The sequence below is a fragment of the Dipodomys spectabilis genome, unplaced genomic scaffold (genome assembly GCF_019054845.1).
Source record: "Dipodomys spectabilis isolate Male_0828 unplaced genomic scaffold, ASM1905484v1 ptg000197l, whole genome shotgun sequence".
Taxonomy (NCBI): domain Eukaryota; kingdom Metazoa; phylum Chordata; class Mammalia; order Rodentia; family Heteromyidae; genus Dipodomys; species Dipodomys spectabilis.
The window spans coordinates 7,665,830-7,689,035 of record NW_024870874.1 but is presented as its reverse complement, the minus strand read 5'-3'; the positions used below and the strand labels follow the sequence as shown (position 1 = coordinate 7,689,035).

At 36.3% G+C, this 23,206-nt stretch overlaps 1 protein-coding gene across 1 annotated transcript in view; it reads right to left on the bottom strand.

The window, feature by feature from the left end:
• Positions 1-23,206, bottom strand: part of Cftr (CF transmembrane conductance regulator) — a 143,985-nt gene that overhangs the window by 36,227 nt on the left and 84,552 nt on the right. The window contains exons 17-23 of the mRNA XM_042695895.1: positions 22,718-22,804; positions 20,133-20,856; positions 18,705-18,833; positions 11,695-11,732; positions 10,737-10,987; positions 6,072-6,151; positions 1,173-1,323 (exon numbers count right to left, since the gene is read on the bottom strand). Of these exons, the coding sequence (XP_042551829.1) occupies positions 1,173-1,323; positions 6,072-6,151; positions 10,737-10,987; positions 11,695-11,732; positions 18,705-18,833; positions 20,133-20,856; positions 22,718-22,804 (1,460 nt within the window). The remainder of the gene's footprint in view (positions 1-1,172; positions 1,324-6,071; positions 6,152-10,736; positions 10,988-11,694; positions 11,733-18,704; positions 18,834-20,132; positions 20,857-22,717; positions 22,805-23,206) is intronic.

Genomic DNA, 23,206 nt, shown 5'->3' with positions numbered 1-23,206 from the left:
AATTAGTTTTCTTTAAAGACAACTTTTTATCAAGTGTCTCAACTAAGAAGTGTCTCAAGTAAGAATTCATATGATCAAGGCAGCAATCACTCATGCCTGTAATCCTAGCTACTCAGTAGGCTAAGATCTGAGGATTGTAGTTCAAAGCCAGACAGACAGGAAAGTACGTGAGACTCCTATCTCCAACAAACCACCAGAAAATAAGAAGTGGCACTGTGGCTTAAAATGGTTTAGAGCTAGCCTGGAGCCAAAGAGCTCAGGGACAGTGCTCAGGTTCTGAGTTCAAGCCCCAGAACCAACACACATACACAAAAATATTCCTAAGAGTTTATTTAACAAGTAACTCTGTCAACAGAAAGATAATTGTAGTTTACTCCCTAAAAATGTACTTAAGCTATTACTGAAAAATGTGCCTGTCAAAGGGCTCAAGTAGAGGTTGACAGCTCCCAGATATAAAGAACATAAAGGAAAGGAAGACAACAAGCAATAATTCAGTCTAGTGTCATTTGGGAACCAATGGAAAAATTTTAAAAATTGTAGAAAATTTGGCAGCACTTCTATTTTTAAATATAATATATACATTATATAACAAATCATTATCTTATACACCAAACCTCAGAGGACTTAACACACTTATTTCTAAACCAAATTCAATCACATAGTCATTAGTTAACTAAAACAATTTATGTGTAGTTTTGCAATGTAGTTTTGTTGTGTGTGTGTGTGTGTATGTATATACATATATGTGTGTGTTTGTATATGTCTATATGTATACATTTCAAAAAAGCATTGATACATAATGTAAGACTTTACAGCAGGGAAATATGTTTTTCAAAAAGTAAATTAACAAGCCAGGCACCGTTGGCTCACACCTGTAATCCTAGCTACTCAGGAGGCTGAGATCTGAGGATCATGGTGCAAAGCTGGCCCGGGAAAAGTCCGTGAGACTCCTATCTCTAATAAACCACCCCCAAAAAACAGAAATGGTGCTGTGGCTCAAGTGGTAGAAGACTAGTCTTGAGCTAAAGAGATGAGGCCTAGGCCAAGAATTCAAGCCCCACAACCACCACCAACAACAACAACCACAACGAAAAGTAAATTAACAAATAGTGAATCCCTGCAAGCTCTTGTGGCTTTCACTGCAGGTGAGCACTGCACATTCCAGGCCATACCTTCAGACTCCAGTTGTTTGAGTTGCTGGGAGGTGCGGAGAAAGTAAGCTCTCAGTAGAACAAAGGCCGCTATCACAGGCACAGATGCTAGGAAGATGTAGGGTTGTAAAATGGAGACTACGGCCACCGCCCCAATCACAATTAATAGCAACTGTAGCATCAAAGAAAACATGTCAGTCAGTACATATTTTCACAATCTAAAGTAGACAAGGTGTGTCAGTGATTTACTTCTACATAAGCTCTTTCTACTCTGCTCCATCCTTAATAGCGGGAGCTGTGCTTTTTTTTTTTTTTAACTGGGAATGGGATCATCTCAAAAGACATTTGTTTCTAGGTCCTGTAAAAATTCAAACTATGGTTTAAGTGCCAATAAATTTTCTGAAGTATTGAAAGGCTGATGTTCTTTGTTCTCCACACATTCTTGTTTTCCAGAAACATCATTGTTGTTGTTGTTGTTGTGTTGCCAGTACAGAGGTACAATCTCACACTTTATGGACTTGATTGCTTAGCGGATGCTGTACCATGCCCCCAGCCTGACTTTTTGCTAGTTGTTGCTCAGGAATCTTGAGGACTTTTCTGCCTGAGCTGGCTTCAAATATTGATCTTCTGGGTTCAACCTATCTGAGTAGTTAGAATTATAGGCCTGAGCCATGAGTGCCAGCTCCAGATACCATAAAATAGTATGTAATAAACAAATTTTAAATGAATATGAATGTTTTAGCCTAACCAATAAAAAACCATTTTGAAATAATTTCAATATGAATGTGAATTTTAGACAAAATTTTAGAAAAATTTTGGCAACTGGACATTTGTTTGGGGATCTTTAGAAATGCATGGTTTCAATACAGTCAGGTCATTTAAGGCAGGCTAGTTTTCACATGTTTATATTAAAATAAATAAATTATACTTAACAAAATTTACTTCCCAGTTTTCCTGCTCTCATTCTTTGAAATAATTGGATATGCTCTAATAGCTCAAAAAATGGAGCTTATTTAATTTGAAATTAAAGCCAGTGGCTTTTACCTAGCTACTTGGGAGGCTTAGATTGTTAGGATCATGGTTCAAAGCCAGCCTAGACAGAAAGAAGCCCAAATGGTCCCTTTTCAATAAAGAGCTGACTATTAGAGATCCTAACACAGGTGGATCGCAGCCAGACATGCTCCCAGGCAAGAAGTGAGATCCCAGTAAACAAAGCAATATTGAAATAAATCAACGGTAGGACTTCAGAACAAGATGAAGTAAGAGTTTTCTAGTTTCTTATCACTGAACTGTAGTTCAGTGATAAAGTACTAAGTGATCATGTACAAGGCTAATTTGATCCCCTATACACACACACTCACGCATGCGTGCGCAAGCGCGCGCGCGCACACACACACACACACACACACACACATACACACAAACACACACATCTATAACCAAATCCTAAACATTCCAGGGAGGGTCAGTGATTGAGTCTGAAAACTTAATGAGTGTCACACAACCATTCTCCTGTGATGTGGCAGCACATATTCACCCACCACAGCAGCTTCAAAGCATTCCTGAAACAGGATCCCACAGAGCTGTGAAACAGAAACAGTTGATAACAATGAAGGACCACTTTGAAAGTGGTTTAAAAAAATGTTTAAAGGTTGGCCTGGGAATGTGGCCTAGTGGTGGAGAGCTAGTCTAGCATGCATAAAGCCCTGAATTTGATTCCTCAATACCACATACTGAGAAAAAGCCAGAAGTGGCCCTGTGGTTCAAGTGATCAAATACTAGCCTTGAGCAAAAGAAGCTCAAGGACAGTGCTAGGCCCTGAGTTCAAGCCCCAGGAATGGAAAAAAAATTAAGGCCTATTGATAACCAGGCAATTGGGCTGGGAATATGACTTAGTGATAGAGAGCTTGCCTAGCATGCATGAATTCCTAGGTTCAATTTCTCAGTACCACATAAATGGTAAAAGCTGGAAGTGGCATTGTGACTCTAGTGGTAGAGTGCTAGCCTTGAGCAAAAGAAGCTCAGGAACAGTGCCCCAGGCCTACAAAATCAAGAAAATGAGAAAGCCAGAATATAAGAAAGCTTCTAAGAAAGCAAGAAAGAAGAAAGCAAGAAAGCAAGAAAAGAAAACCACTCAATGAACAGTAGATTTGTTTTTAACTCCTAAGTGATAAGAAGTCCTTGAAAATGTGAACAGACATTAGCAGGGATCAATGTGCAGGGAAAATATAAAAGTCACATTGAAGAGATGAAAATAGGACTTTGTGTAACCATTCAACTTGGAGGAGAAAGAAGTCCTTAAAGCTTTGAGGCTGAGAATAGGTTTTAAAATTACACATGTTTCTGTTTCAGAAAGAAAAATTATTTGCTAAGCTATAGAGATAGATAAAACACCAGAGTTCAGCTTTTCCGTGTTTGCCTTTCAGCATAAATTTGTCATGTATGGTCAGCATTCTAGTCTTAACCATTTAACTTTCCAACTAAAAGAGAGTACCATGAGGTTTCAATTTCTTGCTTTACAGTTGGCAACCCAGAAACTCTTTGAAATTAAGTATCTGTGTAAGGTGAAGTAGTGGTATCTTTGAAATAGAACACAAATCTTCCAGTTTTATTATCCGGATTTGTGCCAAGCATTATCAAAAGTTGGAATTAGAGTTCAGCTTATTTTAAAAGGGAAATCTAGTTAGTCAGGCACTGGTGGTTCACATCTGTAATCCTAGCTACTCAAGAGGTTAAGATCTAAGGATCATGGTTCCAAGCCACTCTGGCCAAAAAAGTCTCCAATTAACCACTTAAAAGCCAGAAGTGGAGCCAGGCGCCAGTGGCTCATGCCTGTAATCCTAGTTACTCAGGAAGCTGAGGTCTGAGGATTGTGGTTCAAAGCCAGCCCAGGCAGGAAAGCCCATGAGACTCTTATCTCCAATAAGTTACCAGAAAACTGGAAGGGGTGCCGTGGCTCAAGTGGTAGACTGCTCACTTTGGGCTGAAGAGCAAAGAGACAGCACCCTGACCCAGAGTTCAAACCCCACAACTGATAAAAAAAATAACAAAACAAAAAACAAGTGGCACTGTGGTTCAAGTGGTAGGGCACTAGCCTTAAACACCAAGAGGCTCAGAGACAGCATCCAGGCCCTGAGTTCAAGCCCCACAGCTGAAAAAAATGGGAGGGGGATTTGATTAATCCATTTTGTGCACTAGATGGATTCCTGAAATATTGTGAATATAATTAATTTTATTTGCTTGAACATAACTAAGTGTAACTAGAGAACACTCACAATTTAAAGAATGCTTGCAATTATTTATTTAATTAACTCAAAATTAATCAGATTTTTACTGCATTTGGATTGTCATAAATTATTCTTCCTTAAAGTGGGGACCTCTTGTACTATAAAAGAAATAAATTAAAGTAAAAGAAAATCACTTGTGTCTAATTATTTGTGAAGCAACAACAAATGAATCTTAACATTTGCACAGAAACACTGAAACTGGCATGGAAATGAGTTAAGAGCCATCACATATCAAAAAATGTTCATTTATAAAAGGAATATCTAAAAATTAACTCTCCAGGAGATTTCAGAGATGGACCACAAACAGACTTGGAAGAGCTTCATTAGATTCACTAGAGGTAGAAAAGGGGCATCATTTGTGTCATTTGCAAGCACTTTGGCAACCAGATGATTATGTCCAGATTCCAGTTTTTACCTGATTTAACCATGTTATATTAGGAACCAGTCATCTGCCATCATACCAGGAGTAACAAGTACCCAGCATTTAAAGAAAGGCATAGGAAACTGTCCTTTGACTATATTAACTCAAAACATGGATTAAAAAATTCCAGCAGGTGCTGCTGAGTTATATCTCTAAACACAGCAATTGAAGGAAATCCAATATGCTAAAGGTCACTTGGAGCAGTAAATGTATTTGATTGGGTCAATTGTTTCAGATAAGGCAAACCGACAGGTTGGTTTTCTGCATCTGCCAATGTTGGTTGTACACACACACACACACACACACACACACACACACACGAAGCCATTATTTTATTTGAAAGAAATCATTTCAGTGAAGAATTATTTTGGAAATGTTAAGAGGGGACAAAATGTAAGAATGTCTCATTCAAAGAATAACAATACTTTGTGCCAAATCTTTCTCCAACACAATCCTTGAGACTAGCATTTGGTGCCTTGAGTGTCATCTAAACTAGGAAGGAAGCTACAGCCGAGTATCAAGTGACAACTCTCCTAAACCCTGTCACTTTGGAGTTCCAATGCAGTATCCCAAGGTCACTTTCATCTGTACCCCATTGCCCTCTCTTCTTACCACCCATGAATCACCTCACCCCAGAGAGGCAGCTTCACAGCCTGGCTTCCTAGAAAAGCTATATACAGTAGTTGCATAGAGAATGCCCTCACACAGCCTGAATTCTTCTTGTACGATTAATGTATCTCCTTTTCCTCTCTTCATTGTGGCACTTAACTGTGCTAAAGTTATAAAGCTAAAAGCTGATTTGTGCCTAAGTGTTCCTGGGTGAGGATGGATTCTAGTGTGACCTCCCCAGAGACTTATCTTCATTTTAACATGAGCCTTGTGCTATCACATAATGATGCTAGTACCCAGAATGTCATACTTTGTGACCAGTGATTTGGGAGAAGATGGTCTTTACAACCTTTTTAATCACTTGCAAGCACCCAGTTAGTATATCTAAAAGGTGGATTGTTTCGAGCTTGAACCAGATAAACAGTTATGACTTGCTACTGGATATATTACATTTGTGCTTATTCTGAAAACTTTCGATATTCTCCAAACTTATGCAACAGAAAGCATTTCAACACTTAGTCAAATGAAAAAAAAATGTGCTTACTTCTTTTTAAAATCATTGAAAAACAATATGGCCAATGTCAACAGTTAACTTTTACAAACCTGAATGAAGTCAAATACGGTAAGAGGCAGAAGATCATCCAAAACTGCTATATCTTTGGAGAATCTATTGAGAATCCCACCTGTAACACAAAGAAAAATTCTCAAAATCAAGTATATGAAAAAGACAGAGCAATATGGCTAATGATAAATCTGAATCAAGCTGAAGCATTCAAATAAGAATAAGCATTCTCAAATAAGAATTAGCAGGTAATCAGCTAAACAAGGAATCTGACAATTTTAGCCAAGGCTGTAAGAAGCTATGTGTTCAAGGTACTCTCTCTTATTTTGGACTTTTTATAAAATAGAGATTCTTGTAAGATTCAGGTAAAACACCAGTGCCTTAAAACACCAATGTTTAAAGCAATGTTATTATGGGCCCTTAAAGAATGACTGCTCAGGGTATTACATGCAATGAGCTCATGCTAAACTGTTCAATTTCACTTGTGCAACCATAAGCCTAAAGATAATTTTGTACAAGCTTCCATTGTTTCCTTTATGCCCATGTTTCATCTCAAGTTACTCTCTCTCCTCTGACTTCTAGGCATGATCTGTGGCTGCCTTCCCTCCTAGAATGTCAAAGGTGTGAACTTCCTTTACTATATTATCTTTCTATTCACTTTACTGGCAATAGATGCTTCAACCTTCCTCCCAAATTCTAAACTGGAAGTCTGATCACTTGTTTCTTCAATAAAAAAGAACAGCAACAACAAAACCAAAAATCCTAGTTCCAAACAGAATGTTTCCTGTGAGCTAGGAGACATACTTCTTGCCCTTGAGAAATTTAATGTCTAGAGAGGAGTCCAACAAACATCTGGATAAAACGTAACACCATATAAATAAAAGTAAAATGAAACCTTATCATTGTCCCACTATTAACTGCAAAATAAAGTCCATAATAGTGATATTAATATTTAATGCTCTCCATGATTTGACCTTAACGCATACCAGTTTTCTCTATTCAAATACTTTTTTCTCCTGTGGTTCCCTTTACCTGAAAGCCCTTTCCCCTCATTTCCATAGCCTGCCCAAACCTGTATCTCTTCCCTGGCCTAACTCAAATGTCTCCTACAGGAAAGCATTGGTGTTTGCTGTGACTGGATTTAATGGCTTCTTCCTGTCTTTAAGTCTGCATTGCAGTGACATTATGTGTGCTATAAATTATATCTTCCTATATATGTACATGTTTTATTTCGTTTTTTTAAGCTCAACTTATTTTATTTTATATTTTGAATAAATATTTTTATTGAAAACATACTGTACAGAGGGGTTACAGTTACATGAGTAAGGTAGTGAGTACATTTCCTATCAAACATTGTTACCCCCTCCTTTGTTTTTCCCCTACTATTCCTGTCCTCCCCATCTCCCCACCTCCTCCCTCCTCTCCCAAGTTGTAAAGCTTATTTTCAACATAGTGTCTTATACATCTCATTTCTTACGTCTTTTCTAGATTGTAAAAAGCTAGATCTAATTGGGGTTGTTCATATTTGCTTTATATCATATACAGACCTAAGCAAAAGGCCTTGTGTAAGAACTATTTGATATATGTATATTGATCAGTATATTATTTAGCATATTCACTAAACATATTTGTATATATTCCCAAAGCAAAACAATAGCCCTTTGTACTTACAACTATTGTGTAGAAATAAAAGTTCACTTTGGCTAAAAATCTGGGGTGCTGGTGGCTCATGCCTGTAATCCTACTACTTAGAAGGCTGAAATCCAAGGATTGGTGTTCAAAGCCAGCTCAGGCAGGAAAGTCCATGAGACTTACTGCCAATTAATCGTCAGAAAGCTAGGAGTGGAGCTGTGGCTCATTCTATCAATGCTAGCCTTGAGTATAAAAGTTCAAGGACAGTAACCAAGCTTTGAGCTCAAGCCTCAGAAATACGGCACAAAAAATACCATCCTGGTGATGACATTTGTATTTGTATATTTCTAGTGATAGTCTTTTGTCAAAGTGTACATTAACATGCACTTCAGAGTACCTGATATGTGTCTGTATCTGATTAATCATTTAAAATGATTAACTGGGTGCTGGTGGCTCATGCCTGAAATCCTAGCTACTCAGGAGGCTGAGATCTGAAGATCATAGTTCAAAGCCAGCCTGGGCAGAAAAGTCTATGAGACTCTTATCTCCAATTAACCACCAGAAACCAGAAATGGCACTGTGGCTCAAGTGGTAGAGCACTTGCCTTCAGCTGAAGAGGTCAGGGACATTGCCCAGGCCCAGAGTTCAAGCCCCATGACCAACAGAAAAAAAAAGACAGACTTTATGTACATATGTGAAAATTGAGCAGTGAAACTGTTGAAATTGGTTTTCATAATAGAAAAGAGTGATGGGGCAAATTAATCTGATCAAGGAACATTTCACACTTATGTGGCCATGCCAAAGGGAAACCCTTTGTGCAACTACTTGCTATTAATAAAATATAGGCAAATGCGACACAGGGAGATCATGCAAGTAGCCACAAAAAAATCAAGGTCAATGTACAATCACAGAAGGGCACATATAGGGAAAGATGCAAGTGAACCTGGTACTGCTTGTTTCCAGGTATAACAGAGAATGACTAAGTGATAGAAATGACAAGTATGCTTTTATAAAAGAAAGCATAATTTTGTATATACAGAAGTGGAGGAAGATACAGAGGCAGACAAAGAACTAGAAGTGTTGTAAGATCACCTTGCTAGTTCATTTCTCAGGATCAGAAATAAAGCAGTCATTTAAGACATAAAGAACACAAACAAGCCTGGGACTGGTGGCTCATTCCTGTAATCCTAGCTACTTGAGAGGCTGAGATCAGAGGATCACAGTTCAAAGCCAGCCCGGACAGGAAAGTCCGTGAAACTCTTATCTCCAATAAACCACCGGAAAACCTGAAGTGGTGCTGTAGAGTGCTTGCCTTGAGCTGAAGAGCTCAGGGACTTCACCCCAGGCCCAGAGTTCAAACCCCACGACTGAAAAAAAAAAGAACACAAACAACAAACAACACACAATTGTTTAGACATCTTCCTATTCAACAGAGGACAATTTGGAAAGTAAAGCAAATGAGAAAAAGGAAATGATTGACAGTCCCTTAAATTTTAAAATAGAGAAGGCTCAGAAGTAGTGTTTAAGGGAATGACAAAATCAGAGAGGTAGGGGTGAAATGGAAAAACGTACCCCAGTGGAAAAAACACAAGTGAGTGAGGATGGGAAGCTAATATTTATCTCCTGCTGGCTATTAACCAGCCAGTAAACCATCTTGTCCTATTCTCTCAAGATTCTCTAATATAACAATCCTTTTCCCCACCCAATAGTCCAGGATGCCAGTGCTCAGAAGGGTAGCTGGTCCATAGTTATCACTATGGTGGAATAAACTGGGTCTCAAACAATGTTTGTTTTCTTTCTGTTACATTACATGGCCCAGTTGTGACTCCACCAGAAACTGAGACAAACCTTCTGCCTTCCCTAGACCTAATATTTCTATTAAAAAGAATCAACTCACTCTATCAAGTGAATTGAACATCCCCATATCCAAATGAAGTAAGTCCTTGGTGATATGCATGAGTTTCCAAATCAATATAAAGAGCATCCTGCATATCAACACTGAAACCTTGTCACCAGAAGAAAAAAAATGATGAGTGTTTCTTATTTTGATTTTTTTATATAAGTCATTCTAAAAATCCCAATCTTGCAATTTATTCTTTGCTTACTGTGTCCACCTAGTCCCTTTATCCATGAGTTCCTCATGGCAAGAATGGTACCTTACTCAGCCTTTACAGATCAGCCCTTCCTTGGCTTAGAGCTTGACAGATTGCTACACGAATGAAATCTTGGGGTTTCCTCACCAACCTCAACCTTTCATTGTGAATGTCTTTTTTGTTTGTTTGTTTGTTTTTGGTCAGTTGTGGAGTCTGAACTCTGGGCCTGGGCACTGTCCCTCAGCTCTTCAGCTCAAGGCTAGCACTCTACTACTTGAGCCACAGCGCCACTTCTGGCTTTTTCTGCTTATGTGGTGCTCAGGAATCGAACCCAGGGCCTCATGCATGCAAGGCAAGCGCTCCACCACTGAGCCACCTTCCCAGCTCCATGAATGTGTCTTAAAGGGAATCAATGGACTGTACCACTTTCTAAGTACCTTATTATTCTAAATTGGAAACATTTTGGTCCTTTGATTGCATGATTCTTACTTGCCTAGACTTTAACTGTGATGGTGTCAAGAATAATTTTTAAGTATAATGGAATTCCCCTCAAGCTCCCTCAAAACCCCAGAAGAAATTTAGATGATGGTCCACAAAACTAGATTTTTCTATTCTATCAAAGGATGTTATTAGGAGAAGAATTTGATATTGTCCTTGACTACTTTAAATCTTCTCTCTGGTTGAGGATTCTGTGCATGGAACAGCAAGTTGACCCAAATTGGCTAGACAAAACATCTGAAAAGAGAAGGATAAGTGATCCAGAAGACATTGCTTCCACTGTCACAGTCCCATTAACATCATGTGATTCCTCTATTTGGCCACTGTAAAGTATCAGTGATCCCAGTTGCCTATAATAGCTAGGAATCATAAGGAGACTCGGCATAGGGCAGATGCAAAAGCCAGCACCACTTCTAGCTAACAGAACTGCAGCTCCTGTCATCAACAGATCAACAGCTTCATTCTGTATACCAAGTCAAATACCTGTTTTCAGTGTGTTGAGGGTAGACATGGGTGCTTGAAGAACAGAATGTAACATTTTGTGATGTAAAATTTTTGACACTGTGATCAGTGTGTGTACCAGTGGCAAACCTCTGAAGATCCCCAGAACAAACAAACTGTCGGCCACTCCCACATAAATGTAAAAAATGTAATAGAAGCTGGTGTTGGTGATAATCACAGCATAGCTGTTGTTTGCACTTTTGGTGCTGTTTCTATCATCTTGAGGAGGGATGCTGGAAAACAAAAGGGAAAATGTTATTTGGCAACACAACTTCCCCACTGAAATTTCAATAAATGCAAACAACACTAACTTGGAATCTAAAGAAACACAACCTATGGTTTGTGCCATTGATCTCGAAAAATTTTCCATTGCAAGAAAGTTGGTTAAGTCTCTCATTAGTGGAAGATATTTCTGAACCTTACTAGATCAAAATACCATGAGTAAAATACTAAATACATTAGGTTGTTTCACATATTTTATTACAGTTCATGGGAACTGAACACAAATAATCCCTTCAGAAATGAGAAAAGAGATGTAGGATCTGTACATGTTCACAATTGGCCCTCTAGACCAATAGACTCAACCAGTACTGGAATGAAAGACTTAAAAAAAATTGTATCTGCAGTGAACATGAGCAGACATTTTGGCCAGTATTTTCTAAACAACCCATTTATAAGATACTATAAATAATCTAGAGATGATGAAAAGATTTTTATGTTATATGCAAATGTTACACCATTTTACATAAGAGACTTTAGTATCTGTACATCTGAGGATCTATGGATTCAAGAGCCCAGGAATGTAACCTTGGCAAAAAAAACGCAAAGATGACAGTAATGTTAAGACAAAATGAAAACTATTGTATATTAAAATACTTTATAAGACTCTAGTAATCAACAGAAACATAACCCAATCCAAAGTAAAACAAGGAATACTCACTTTTTAAGTAACCACAACACAACCAAAGAAGCAGCTACCTGGAAAGGAACAATACACAGGTTCTTTTTTGTTTCTAACATTTTACCTATCCTTTCCCTGGCCAGTTTTAAATTCAATATGACCAACATTGAAGAACACAAACACTTCATTTTCTTTTCTTTATTGGGGAGAATCCATGTGATAACTATGCTAAGCACCATTATTTGTGGTAAGAACACATTAAGTTTATGGAATTCAGTTTTTACTGAAGTAAATATTTTGCCAATTCTCCCTCTTACTCAACAGGACTATTTGTTGAATCTTACAGGAGAGCTAAAAACCACAGCTTAATATATTAAATAACAAAGTTTACTTTTAGAAAAGAGACTAATCTCAGTCTGCTGACATGATTAATCTTGTTTTGGTTGTTACAAATCATTTCATTTGCAATGGAATTGCAATGATTATCAAGACTGTGCAGTGATTAGGAAGACTAATACCTATGAGGCAAATTAAATATAGGGAAAGATGAGATTAATATTTATGAAAAACACTTACAAGTTGTTTTTTAATCAGTCAGGGGACTTGAACTCTGGGCCTGGGCACTGTCCCTCAGCTCTTCAGCTCAAGGATAGCGCTCTACCACTTGAGCCACAGTGCTACTTTGGCTTTTTCTGCTTATGTGGTGCTGAGGAATCGAACCCAGGGCCTCATGCATGCGAGGCAAGCACTCTACCACTGAGCCACCTTCCCAGCCCCATCTACAAGTTTTAACAATAAAAATTCACAGCTTTTAATAAAGAGAAGGTACACTTAGGTTAAAAGACATTATTGGCATTAGAATTACTTCAAATTCAGGGCTTTCTCATTGACATTTGACTGAGGGAGAAACATTCTATCTCATATGTAACCAAACAAAAATATTTTAAATAATTGTTTTTATAGTCTTTTCAGTAATTATAATGAATGAAAATAATTTAATATTAATTAATTTTGTGCTCTATCCTATTTCAATTGGCATCCCCTTCTTATAAACCTGTGAAGAAATTTAATATTATATTGATAACAGCCTTATTTTAGTAGGCTGAAATGACTCTAAAATTATGCAATTATACCAATAGTAATTTTAACACAGAATAAAATAGAAAAGGCAAACAATTATGAGTAAAATGACTTCAGATGTAAAAATAATAGGGAATATATATATATGTCTAAAACAACTGCAATTCTTTTTCACACTCGAGTTTACCATAAATATTTAACAATAGTACATTTTAAAATTTACAGATAAAATAGCATTAGATAAGAAATTACATTGCAGTATCCCTATTTAAACAAGTGCTTTTTTGCCCTTCCCCTCCACAAATTATACCAACATCAAATACAGTGAAAACAGGGGTTATACCATGCGGGAGGGACATACAAAGCAACAAAGAAATATCTTATAAAAATGTTAGAAACAAGAGCAAGAAAGAAAAATCATTTGAGTCCTTAACTTTGGTGCAAGAGGGAATGCGGGGGGTGGGGGAAGATGTGAAGGGATGGGAAGGGGAAACAAAGGAGGAGGCTACAATGCTTGACAAGAAATGAACTCATTACCTTGCCCATGTAATTGTAACCCCTCTGTATGGTATTTTCACAATTAAAAAACAAAACAAAACAAAACAATGAAAAAGAAAACTGAAATGCAAAAAAAAAGAAATTACATCGACAACTACTATACTGTATGAGTCAAGCGGAAAAGGTCAGATAATGTGATGTCAGGAAAATGAACCCTTAGATGTGTATTTTAATGTTTTTTTCTTTCATGCATGTGTTTCTAACACATTTATAAGATTATCTCTTTGTTGCTTTGTATGTCCCTCCCCCACAGTATAACCCTTGCTTTCACTATATTTGATGTCAGTATAACTTGTGGAGGAGATGGGGAAAAACCAGTTGTTTAAGGATACAGGTGGACCTGTTGCAACAATGAGAAGTACAAGTTGTCATGTCCAAAACGAACTTTACAATGTTGGTGGGGGGGGGGGGGGCTGGGGGGAGGGAGGAAGGAGAAGGATTGGGATCAGGGGGGGAGGGGGGAGGCTGGGAAGGGATGTGAAGGATAAACAAAGGAGGAGGCTGCAATGCTTGGTAAGAAATGTACACATTATCCTGCCCATGTAACTGTAACTCCTCTGTACAGTATGTTCACAAATAAAATTAAATTAAATTAAAAAAAAAAAAAAAAAAAAAAAAAAAAAAAGCATGTATGTTTTAGTTAAATTTATGAGATGTGAGTACAATGGTACAAAATCTAATGGTATTCTTGGTTTTCCTATTTTTTGTTCATTGTACCAATCCTCCATGTTCTATCTCAATAAAAAAAAATTCTCTTTGTTTCCTTGTGCTTCAAATAAGTTGAAAACAACAAGTCTACCAAGATGTCAGGCTTTTCAAAGCCTTTATTCTCCTACAATTATCTTCCTAATGCTTAACACTAATCAAATTACCCAAGATCTTAGATACAGGTATATGTTCTGAGTCATTCTTTTATTTTTACATTCCACATTTGTTCCAATTAAAGGAGTGTCAATAAGACTGGTGCTGCCAACATTTTCTGAATGTGAGTAAATCTGAGAAATAAATACTCTATGCTATTTACTAATGGAACAATAATCAAAGCAATGTTCTAGAGAACTGTCCTAAACTTACTTCCTGGTCCCTCTGTGTACATGGAACCACAGATCCAAATTTCTTTTATTGACTGGAATTAAAACATTATCAAGGATGTAATGATTTCAGTAATGTGTATTTGGAGCTTATAGAAACACATACTTTCATTTCATTTTCAAAAGTGTAGTGGTTATAAAGTTCATGCGATTTTTATTAGAGTGACAGCTCTAGTTGGTGAAGATGGAGACACAGAAAAGTATTCATTTTCTCAAGGTTTGAACATCATTCTATATCATACAGAATACAGTATACTTCTGATTTCATTTTGGCTTTGGAGACAGGATCTTTCTATGTAAGCCTTGAACACGCTATCTTCCTGCCACAGCCTCCCAAGGGCTGAGATTACAGACATGTACCACCATGCCTGGTTAAAACAGTATGCTTCAATACATAGATTTCAATAATTCATGAGTTAATACATGCCCTAAAATAACTAATAGATAATAGATCTTTATTGATGATGTAAGGTGCCAACAGCAGAAGTGGAATTAAGGAATACTAAAAATCCATTTTGTTAATATTATCAAGCTTTGTTAATATTATCAAGGATTCCTGTTTAACAAACAAAAAAGGAAGTCACGCAAGAACAGGATCTAGCAATTTTCTAACACTGTTTTAAAAGACAGAGAATGAAACAATAACACGATCTTCAAATGTTCCACTCAATAACACCCTCTAGTTGCTGTAATAGAACCAGTATAGCTACGTCTAACTTATTATTTGCATTGTCTTCATCTAGTCCATGATGTAGTGCTAAACAGGGCTGCAAAAAATGCCATCATTACAGAAATTTTATAGTCTATTTGCTTTGTGTTAATAGAAATTTTATAGTCTATTTGCTTTGTGTTAATATCTAAAGACTCATAGAAGATATGCTCCGTAGGGAAAATGGTAAAAATACACAAAAGGTAGATTAATTTCTTTTTCAAAATGACTTGCTAATGATAAGTGGTAACAAACAATTTTTTTTTTAGTTTAACAGGTTGGAAAGAATAAAAAAAAGACTATTGTATTTCACATTGAGAATGAGAAAGATGCTAAACCTGTCCTGTAAAATCATGAATCTAAATACAAATTGAGTGCTAATTAAAACTAAAAATATAATAAATCAGGAAGAAATGTATCATAACATTTCATTAGGTTCTCTGATCATCAGAAAGAGGCCCTAAAGAACTAAACCAACTCTTGATCTATACCATGAAGTACTACTGAACTGTTCTACTAATATTTATAAATAGAGCACTCTGCTTTTAATAAAGTAGCTCAGTCTCAAAGAAAAACCACATGCATTTTGATTCAAAGAAAACAACAGAATTGTGAATACTGATGAACAAATTATTTCAGTGGATAACTTAGTACATAACTTCAGTACATAACTTAGAAATTACTACTTTCTATTGTTACTATGTTTTGTTCTTCAAAAGTTTGAAACTACTTGATGGGTAGTGACTATAAGATATTGAACCCAAAAGATTTATCATTGTTTGGATTATTTCTTATCCCCCAAAGGACATGATCATCATTTTTGTCCACTCAAATGATGTTTTTGCAATAATTTTGAGTATTCAAATAATGATGGGTGATTAGATAATTTAGCTTCTTGCTTGTTGATAAAGGATGATTGTCCTTTCCTTAAGTGAAATAATACCAGACTTATGTGTAGCAACTCAACACTCAATGTTCTAGATCATGCTAACAAAGGATGTAAGTTCAGTTATATGGAGCCAGCATGAGAAATGGCCTTTCAAGTCAACAGAAACTACCCCCAAATTCAGACTCTGTTTTTTTAAAGAAGTTGAAGATGATAAAGTGATGTGATTTTTCAGTACAGAAGGTTCACAAGTAATCTTTCAATTAACAAACCAACCCAGATGCCCCTCAGTAGATGAATGGATCAAGAAAATGTGGTATATATACACAATGGAATTCTATGCCTCCATCAGAAAGAATGGCATTGCCCCATTTGTTAGAAAATGGAAAGACTTGGAAAAAATTATATTAAGTGAAGTAAGCCAAGCCCAAAGAAACATAGGTCTCATGGTTTCCCTTATTTGCAATATCTAGTATATGTATGAGTCAAGCAGAAAAGGTCAGATCAGGTGATGTTAGGAAAATGAACCCTAAGATATGTATTTAAATGGTTTTTTTCTTTCATTCATTTGTTTCTAACACATTTATAAGATTATTTCTTTGTTGCTTTGTATGTCTCTCCCCCACAGTATAACCCCTGCTTTCACTGTATTTGATGTAGGTATAATTTGTGGAGGGGAAGGGGAAAAACAAGTTGTTTAAATAAGGATACAGGTGGACTCGTTGCAGCAATGAGAAGTACAAGTTGTCATGTCGAAAATGAACTTTACAACTTTGGTGGGAGGGGAGGATTGGGTAGGGGGGTGGGGGGAGGCTGGGAAGGGATGTGAATGGTAAACAAAGGAGGAGGCTACAATGCTTGTTAGGAAATGTACTCATTATCTTGCCCATGTAATTGTAACCCCTCTGTACAGTATGTTCACAATTAAAAAAAAAATGTTAAAGTGATTATTAAGAGTAAATGTGTTTCAGGCTGGGTTTCATTCATATTAATGTTAGTCATTCAGGGTAACTAGTAGAGATTGATAGGATAAAACAAAATATATTTCAATATAATATGTATTACTCATGTGTAGATACCTTATCATCCAACCCTATATTTTTGTTAAAGTGTAAAGGAAATTATTAAACTTTTCATTATATCATTGTTATAGACTTGTTCACCTCCAAATATCTTGAACTTTATAAAGATATGAAAGTAAGAATATTGATGATAATGACAATTAGTAATACTAATTGTAATTACTAATTGTACTTGCTGATAGTAATTACTAATTGTCACTAAGTGCCTCATTAAGTGCCTAATAATCACAATGTTTCTTTACCCATCAAGCTAGTAACATTTCAAGCACATTTTAAAGATAAGGAAATTCATTCTCAGGGAAATTAACTTCTGTGTTCAGTGTCATAGGGTAAGACAGTGTGAGAAGAATCACATCTAAGACAAACTTTCAAAAATCTAAACAAACAAACAAACAACAAATTCCTTGGTGCTGGAACTGGAGGCATGGCTGAAGTAGTAGATAGAGCCTTAGTAGTAGTAAGAACCTGGGGACCTGAGGTCCCACCCAGTACCAGCACAAAATAAAACAAAAATACTCTGTTATTTACATGGGCATAAAAAAGAAACACAATGGTGGCACTAGAAATAACAAACAATGTTTAAGCAAGAGGTGATCTAAAATTCTAAAAAGATTGTTTAAAATTGTTTCTAAGACATTAAAAACATATTTTTCTCATTTTGTGAAGAACAGTCATTTAAAGAGCAATTGCTTGCATGTTTAATAACACTCCTGTTGGGGGTAGGGGAAGAGGGAAAAACTGAGGGAAGGGGTAACAAGTTAGACAAGAAATGTAATCACTACCTTACTTATGTAACTGAAACCCCTCTGTACATCATTTTGACAATAAATTTTTAAAAAAAAATAATGTTACTCAGTTAAATGAACTTAGGACTTAGTGCAGAATTGTTTTCAATGTTTAATTTCAGTTTATATAAAGATCATCTACTTTGAGTATTTTAATCACTCTTTTAAAAACTCCTCCTATCTAGAAGTATAATGTATGAAGTATAATGTACATGAGAACTGCAGGTAATTAAGTTTTACTGAAATTGAGATTCCTGATAAATGCGTAGGTTTTAACTGCTCTGACATTACAAACTAAAGAGAATGGGTTAACTATTTAAGATGAAGAATATGCTAAAATTTGCTTTACTGTAGTAATTGCTTTACAATCCATATGAATCTTTTACATGTTACATATCTTAACTATACAAAATAAAATTTATTTTAAAATGACTTTTCAAGGGCAGCACAGATGCACTGTACTCATAATCTGACTTGTGGAACTGAAACTCCTTTGCACAACTACTTAAAAAATAAATACATATAACTTAAAAAAACAGTTCTTCATATATAGTCTGTGTTTTAGCCTATTCTGTGTGATAAGAAATGTACTCATTATCTTGCCCATGTAATTGTAACCCCTCTGTACAGTATTTTCACAATAAAAATAAATAAATAAATAAAATAATAAAATACCAACAGCAATTCCAAATACTAATTTCTAGAAACTAAAAACTATTCCACACACACACACACACACACACACACACATACACACAAATTCATATGTGTGTGGGCATATATGAATGCATACACTTTCCAAACTAGTCTTAGTTTAACTTTAAATAGCAGTAATATTTAACAACCAAATATCCTTACCTCAACCAGAAAAATAACTAAGCACCAAATTAGCACAAAAATCAAGTTCTTGTGGATAGTGATATATCGAAGGTATGTATTCCATGTGGTAACTGCTGGTATGCTCTCTACATCATCAAAAAAGCACTCCTGAAAAACAAATCACAGTTATCACAATGAAACAAGTTATCACAACGAAACAATAGTAGTCCATAGCTAACATTGTAGTTTTTTTGAAGGCATCAAAATCAGGAATATTGCTTTGAAGCTAAGTGATTTTTAATAAATATCTATCATTATGAATGCTACATGTGATGTCACTCAATAGCCAAATGATGTCCATTGGAGCAACACAACTTTTGGAAAACAGAGGTATTAAAACTCTCAAAAATTCTAAAACTATACATTGGACTGTATAATTGTATTATTGTAGGCATTTATAGCATTATATTATTAGTGTTCCTCCTCTGATCAAGTCAATGGTGCTGTGAAACTGGAATAAAGCATCATGGTTAAAAGGAGCAATTTTGGAGTAATAGGGGCTAGTATTTGAATTCAGATTCCATCACTGACACCCTCAGAGCTGTTTGAACTCACTCAAGTGTTTTAACTTCTCTGGGGTCTAGTGTCCTTGCCTGTGGATGAGGACCGTGATGTGACCTTCTAGCATAGCAATAGAGACTAAAGCTATATGCTACCAGGCATAGAAACAATCAAAAAGTAATAATTATTATTGGTTAAGGAACTCATTCTTTGCAACTAAATATACAGGCTCCAAATCGAGATAGTTAGATATTCACTTAGGTGTATACTAAAGCATACTGATGAATTATTCTTTAAGAAACCGTTTGAACATTATGGATGTACTGAGAGTATGTGCTTTGGGGGATCACCTATTCCTCCATTTCACAAAGGAAAATCTCTAGCCTGGAGATATTGAATGACTTGTGATTCCGCTTTTAAATAACCGACGCTGTTAAATATGTTAATTTATTACAACTCTTTCCATAATAAACAATCCAAGGCAGAGAAATTATCTAGTAAAATATAATAGCCAGGTACCTGGGGCTCAGGCATGCAATCTTAGTTACTCAGGATGCTGAGGCCTGGAGGATCACAGTGAAAGCCAGCTCATGCAGAAAAGTCCTTGAAACTCTATCTCTAAAATGCCCAGCATGGAAGCTGGTGGAAGCTTGAGGTTGCCATTGAACAGAGCAGTTGATGAGGATGCGGAGCCTGGTGATCAATGCCAGCCCTTTGAACATTCTCACCCATCCCGTTCCACCCCTTCCTTCACCCCTCCCTACTTAATTTTTAGGTTTGGATTTTCTAGGTCTTAAACTTTATCCCAACTCCATTAAATGAAGGGCACAGGCTCCATATCGCATTGCATTCAATTTCAGTCTTGGAATTGGAGCAAAAAAAAATAAATTAATAGTTAATACGTACCTTTAAATCTTCTTCATTAATTTCTTCACTGATGTCTACACCACTCTCTTGAGATAAGCGTCTGGAATAAATATCCATCTCCGTTAAGCTTGCCTGAGGAGCCAAAGACATTTTTCTGGTGGAGGCTGTGGTCCTGCGATGAATGCTCGGGCCCTGGCTAGGTGAATGTGTCATTAAGTTCAGAACAGACTGTCTCCTCCGACCCTGAAACGTGGGGCCCGCGTTGATCATGTTGCTGCGAGGCAGAATTCCCTCTCCCGGCTCAGAATCTGGAACCAGGGACAGTCTTCTTGCTAGGGACTCATCAGAATCCTCCTCGATGCCGTTGATCTGTAAAGGAGGCTTCTGTGCCACTGAAAATTTCCTTACGGAGTTGATTGAATTGAGGATAGAGTTCTTTCTCTTTTCTCCAAACTCTCCAGTCTGTTTAAAAGATTGTTTTCTGGATTCATTCCAGGAGGCAGAAACGTCTCCTTCTAAGGAGAAACGGCGTAAGGTCTCCGTGAGGATTGAATTTCTTCTTTCCGCGCTAAACTGGTCGAAAGAATCAAATCCCATGAGTTTTGAACTGAAGTCCGGCCGTAGGTTTTGGAGTTCAGAAAATGTCCCGTAAAAATAGCTGCTACCCTCATGTAAAATTAATATTTTGTCAGCTTTCTTTAAATGTTCCATTTTAGAAGTGACCAAAATCCTAGTTTTGTTAGCCATCAATTTACAGACACAGCTTTAAGAATATAAAAAGATATAAATAAGATATCAATTTCATAAGTATTTCATTATAAAATATATGTATGTCATTTTAGCAATATTTCACTATATAAAAATCTCTATCAAACCATTTTGTTACCGTACTTAAAGTGATTCTGATAGTAAATTCTCTATAATAAATAATCTGGAGCTTTTTAAATTCTATAGCATGAAACAGATGCTATATTGTAATGCGGAACAGACCAAGAAAGAAATTAAAATGTTGATATTTGGTAGTGTCTTATTTCCAATAAAGCATTTACATTTTGTCTAGTTTACCTCCCCAGGAAACGGGGAGGCCAACTAAACTTCAATGCCTCATCTCCACATATTTTCAAAATGTCAGATCTACTTTGTTCCTTGACTTTTTCAATTGATTTCCTCTTATATTTCATGTTGAGCATATTAAGATTATAGTGACTGGTTTGGAAACTTCTGAGTAAAAATGAGAACTGGGAAGGATTTGAGTGGAGATTGCATTGGTGGGAGTTGGCATGCCATTCCCACATTCCCACAGCTGAGATGAGATATCTGGGATTTATGATGGACAAATTATTTTAATGTGTCTACATACACCACACACACACACACACACACACACACACACACACACAACACACAACACACACACACAACACACACACACAACACACAACACAACACACACAATACACACACACAACACACACACACCACACACACACACAACACACACACAGAGAAAATACCAAGCAAAATAAAGCCACAAAATTGTACCTTAGGGAAAAATAATGCCTGAACAAATGTTTTCCTTGGCTTTATGCGTTTTTTTGGGGGGGGGGAGGGGGCCGGTCGTGGAGCCTGAACTCTGGGCCTGGGCACTGTCCTGCAGCTCTTCAGCTCAAGGCTAACGCTCTACCACTTGAGCCACAGTGCTACTTCTGACTTTTTTCTTTTTGCTTATGAGGTGCTGAGGAATCAAACCCAGGGCCTCAGGCATGCAAGGCAAGCACTCTACCACTGAGCCACCTTCCCATTCCTCCTGGCTTTATGTTTTAATGTAGTAGAATAAGGCCTAAGTATTTAGTATATGATAAAAGAAAGAAAGCAGACATCGAATATTTCACATCTCTTGAGGACATATAAAAGAAAAACCTGAAATAAAGCAAAAATTTGAATTCTAGGAAATAATGCTTCTAGTAATAACAATACCATACATACTATAATGATACCATACTATACGTACAAGTATAGCCTTATTCATTGAAAATTATTTCTAGTAGAGTGTAATAGTTACTCTCTTAATAACTATTTTATAGTCCATAAAACCACTTTGAAAGTTTGAAATCAAGTCACATAACTAACTCCTGCTTTTAGGGACTTCACACCTATTAAAGTCTACTAGGATATCCAAGGAATATAAACCCTGAGCTCTGTGTGACTAAAATCTAAGGAAACATTGAAGTGGCTACTTAGTTTGAGTAATCACTATTAAACCACTAAGCCATTCTGCTGTGTTCTTCCGTTAGTAGCTTACCATCTAAAAAGAGAGAGCGAGAATAAAATACTCTAACAACTAAAGTAAGTAAAAATTTTAGGTATAATAAACAATACAAATAATAAAAGATTTGTTACAGACTATACATGCAGACATAATAGTTGCTCTAATACTATAGCATTGTAAGAAATAGATTTACCAAATGGTAACCAGAAAATGTTTTAAGTGATCTTTAACTACAGAGTCACAATAATGTGGGTACATATGCTTATAAGAAATAAAATGTCCCTAAAATGTAGAGGCTATAGTAATTTTTGTCCTTTAATATTAGCATCATAAGTAACTTATTCAAATAACATACCTTTCAAATATTTGTTTTTCAGTTAGAACATCTAGGTGTCCAAAAGGAGAGTCTAAGAGGTACAAATCAGCATCTTTGTATACTGCTCTAAAAAGAAAATTGAAATTAAATTAGATTTTCCTCAACATCTCTCATTACATTTAATACACATGATATTTTTAGACAGTCTACTACATGCATTCATGGGAATAACACTTAGAAACACAGGGCAAAGTAGCCCTGGTAGAAGCTTCTTTCATGTATGACTTTAATAGTGTAGATTATATCAAATGAAGGTTAAAGAGACATCATGAGTGATTTTTATGGCTTTTAATAACACTCTTAAAAACAACACTAAAACAAATGCTAAAGAAGTTTTGTTGACTCTAAGTAGCATAAATGAGCACAAGTTACAGACTGACTTGCATGATATAATTCAATTTGAAATAACAAAATAACAATAGTATTTATTTAGAGGCAGGAATCACAGGCTGGAAATGCTAAGAAGTC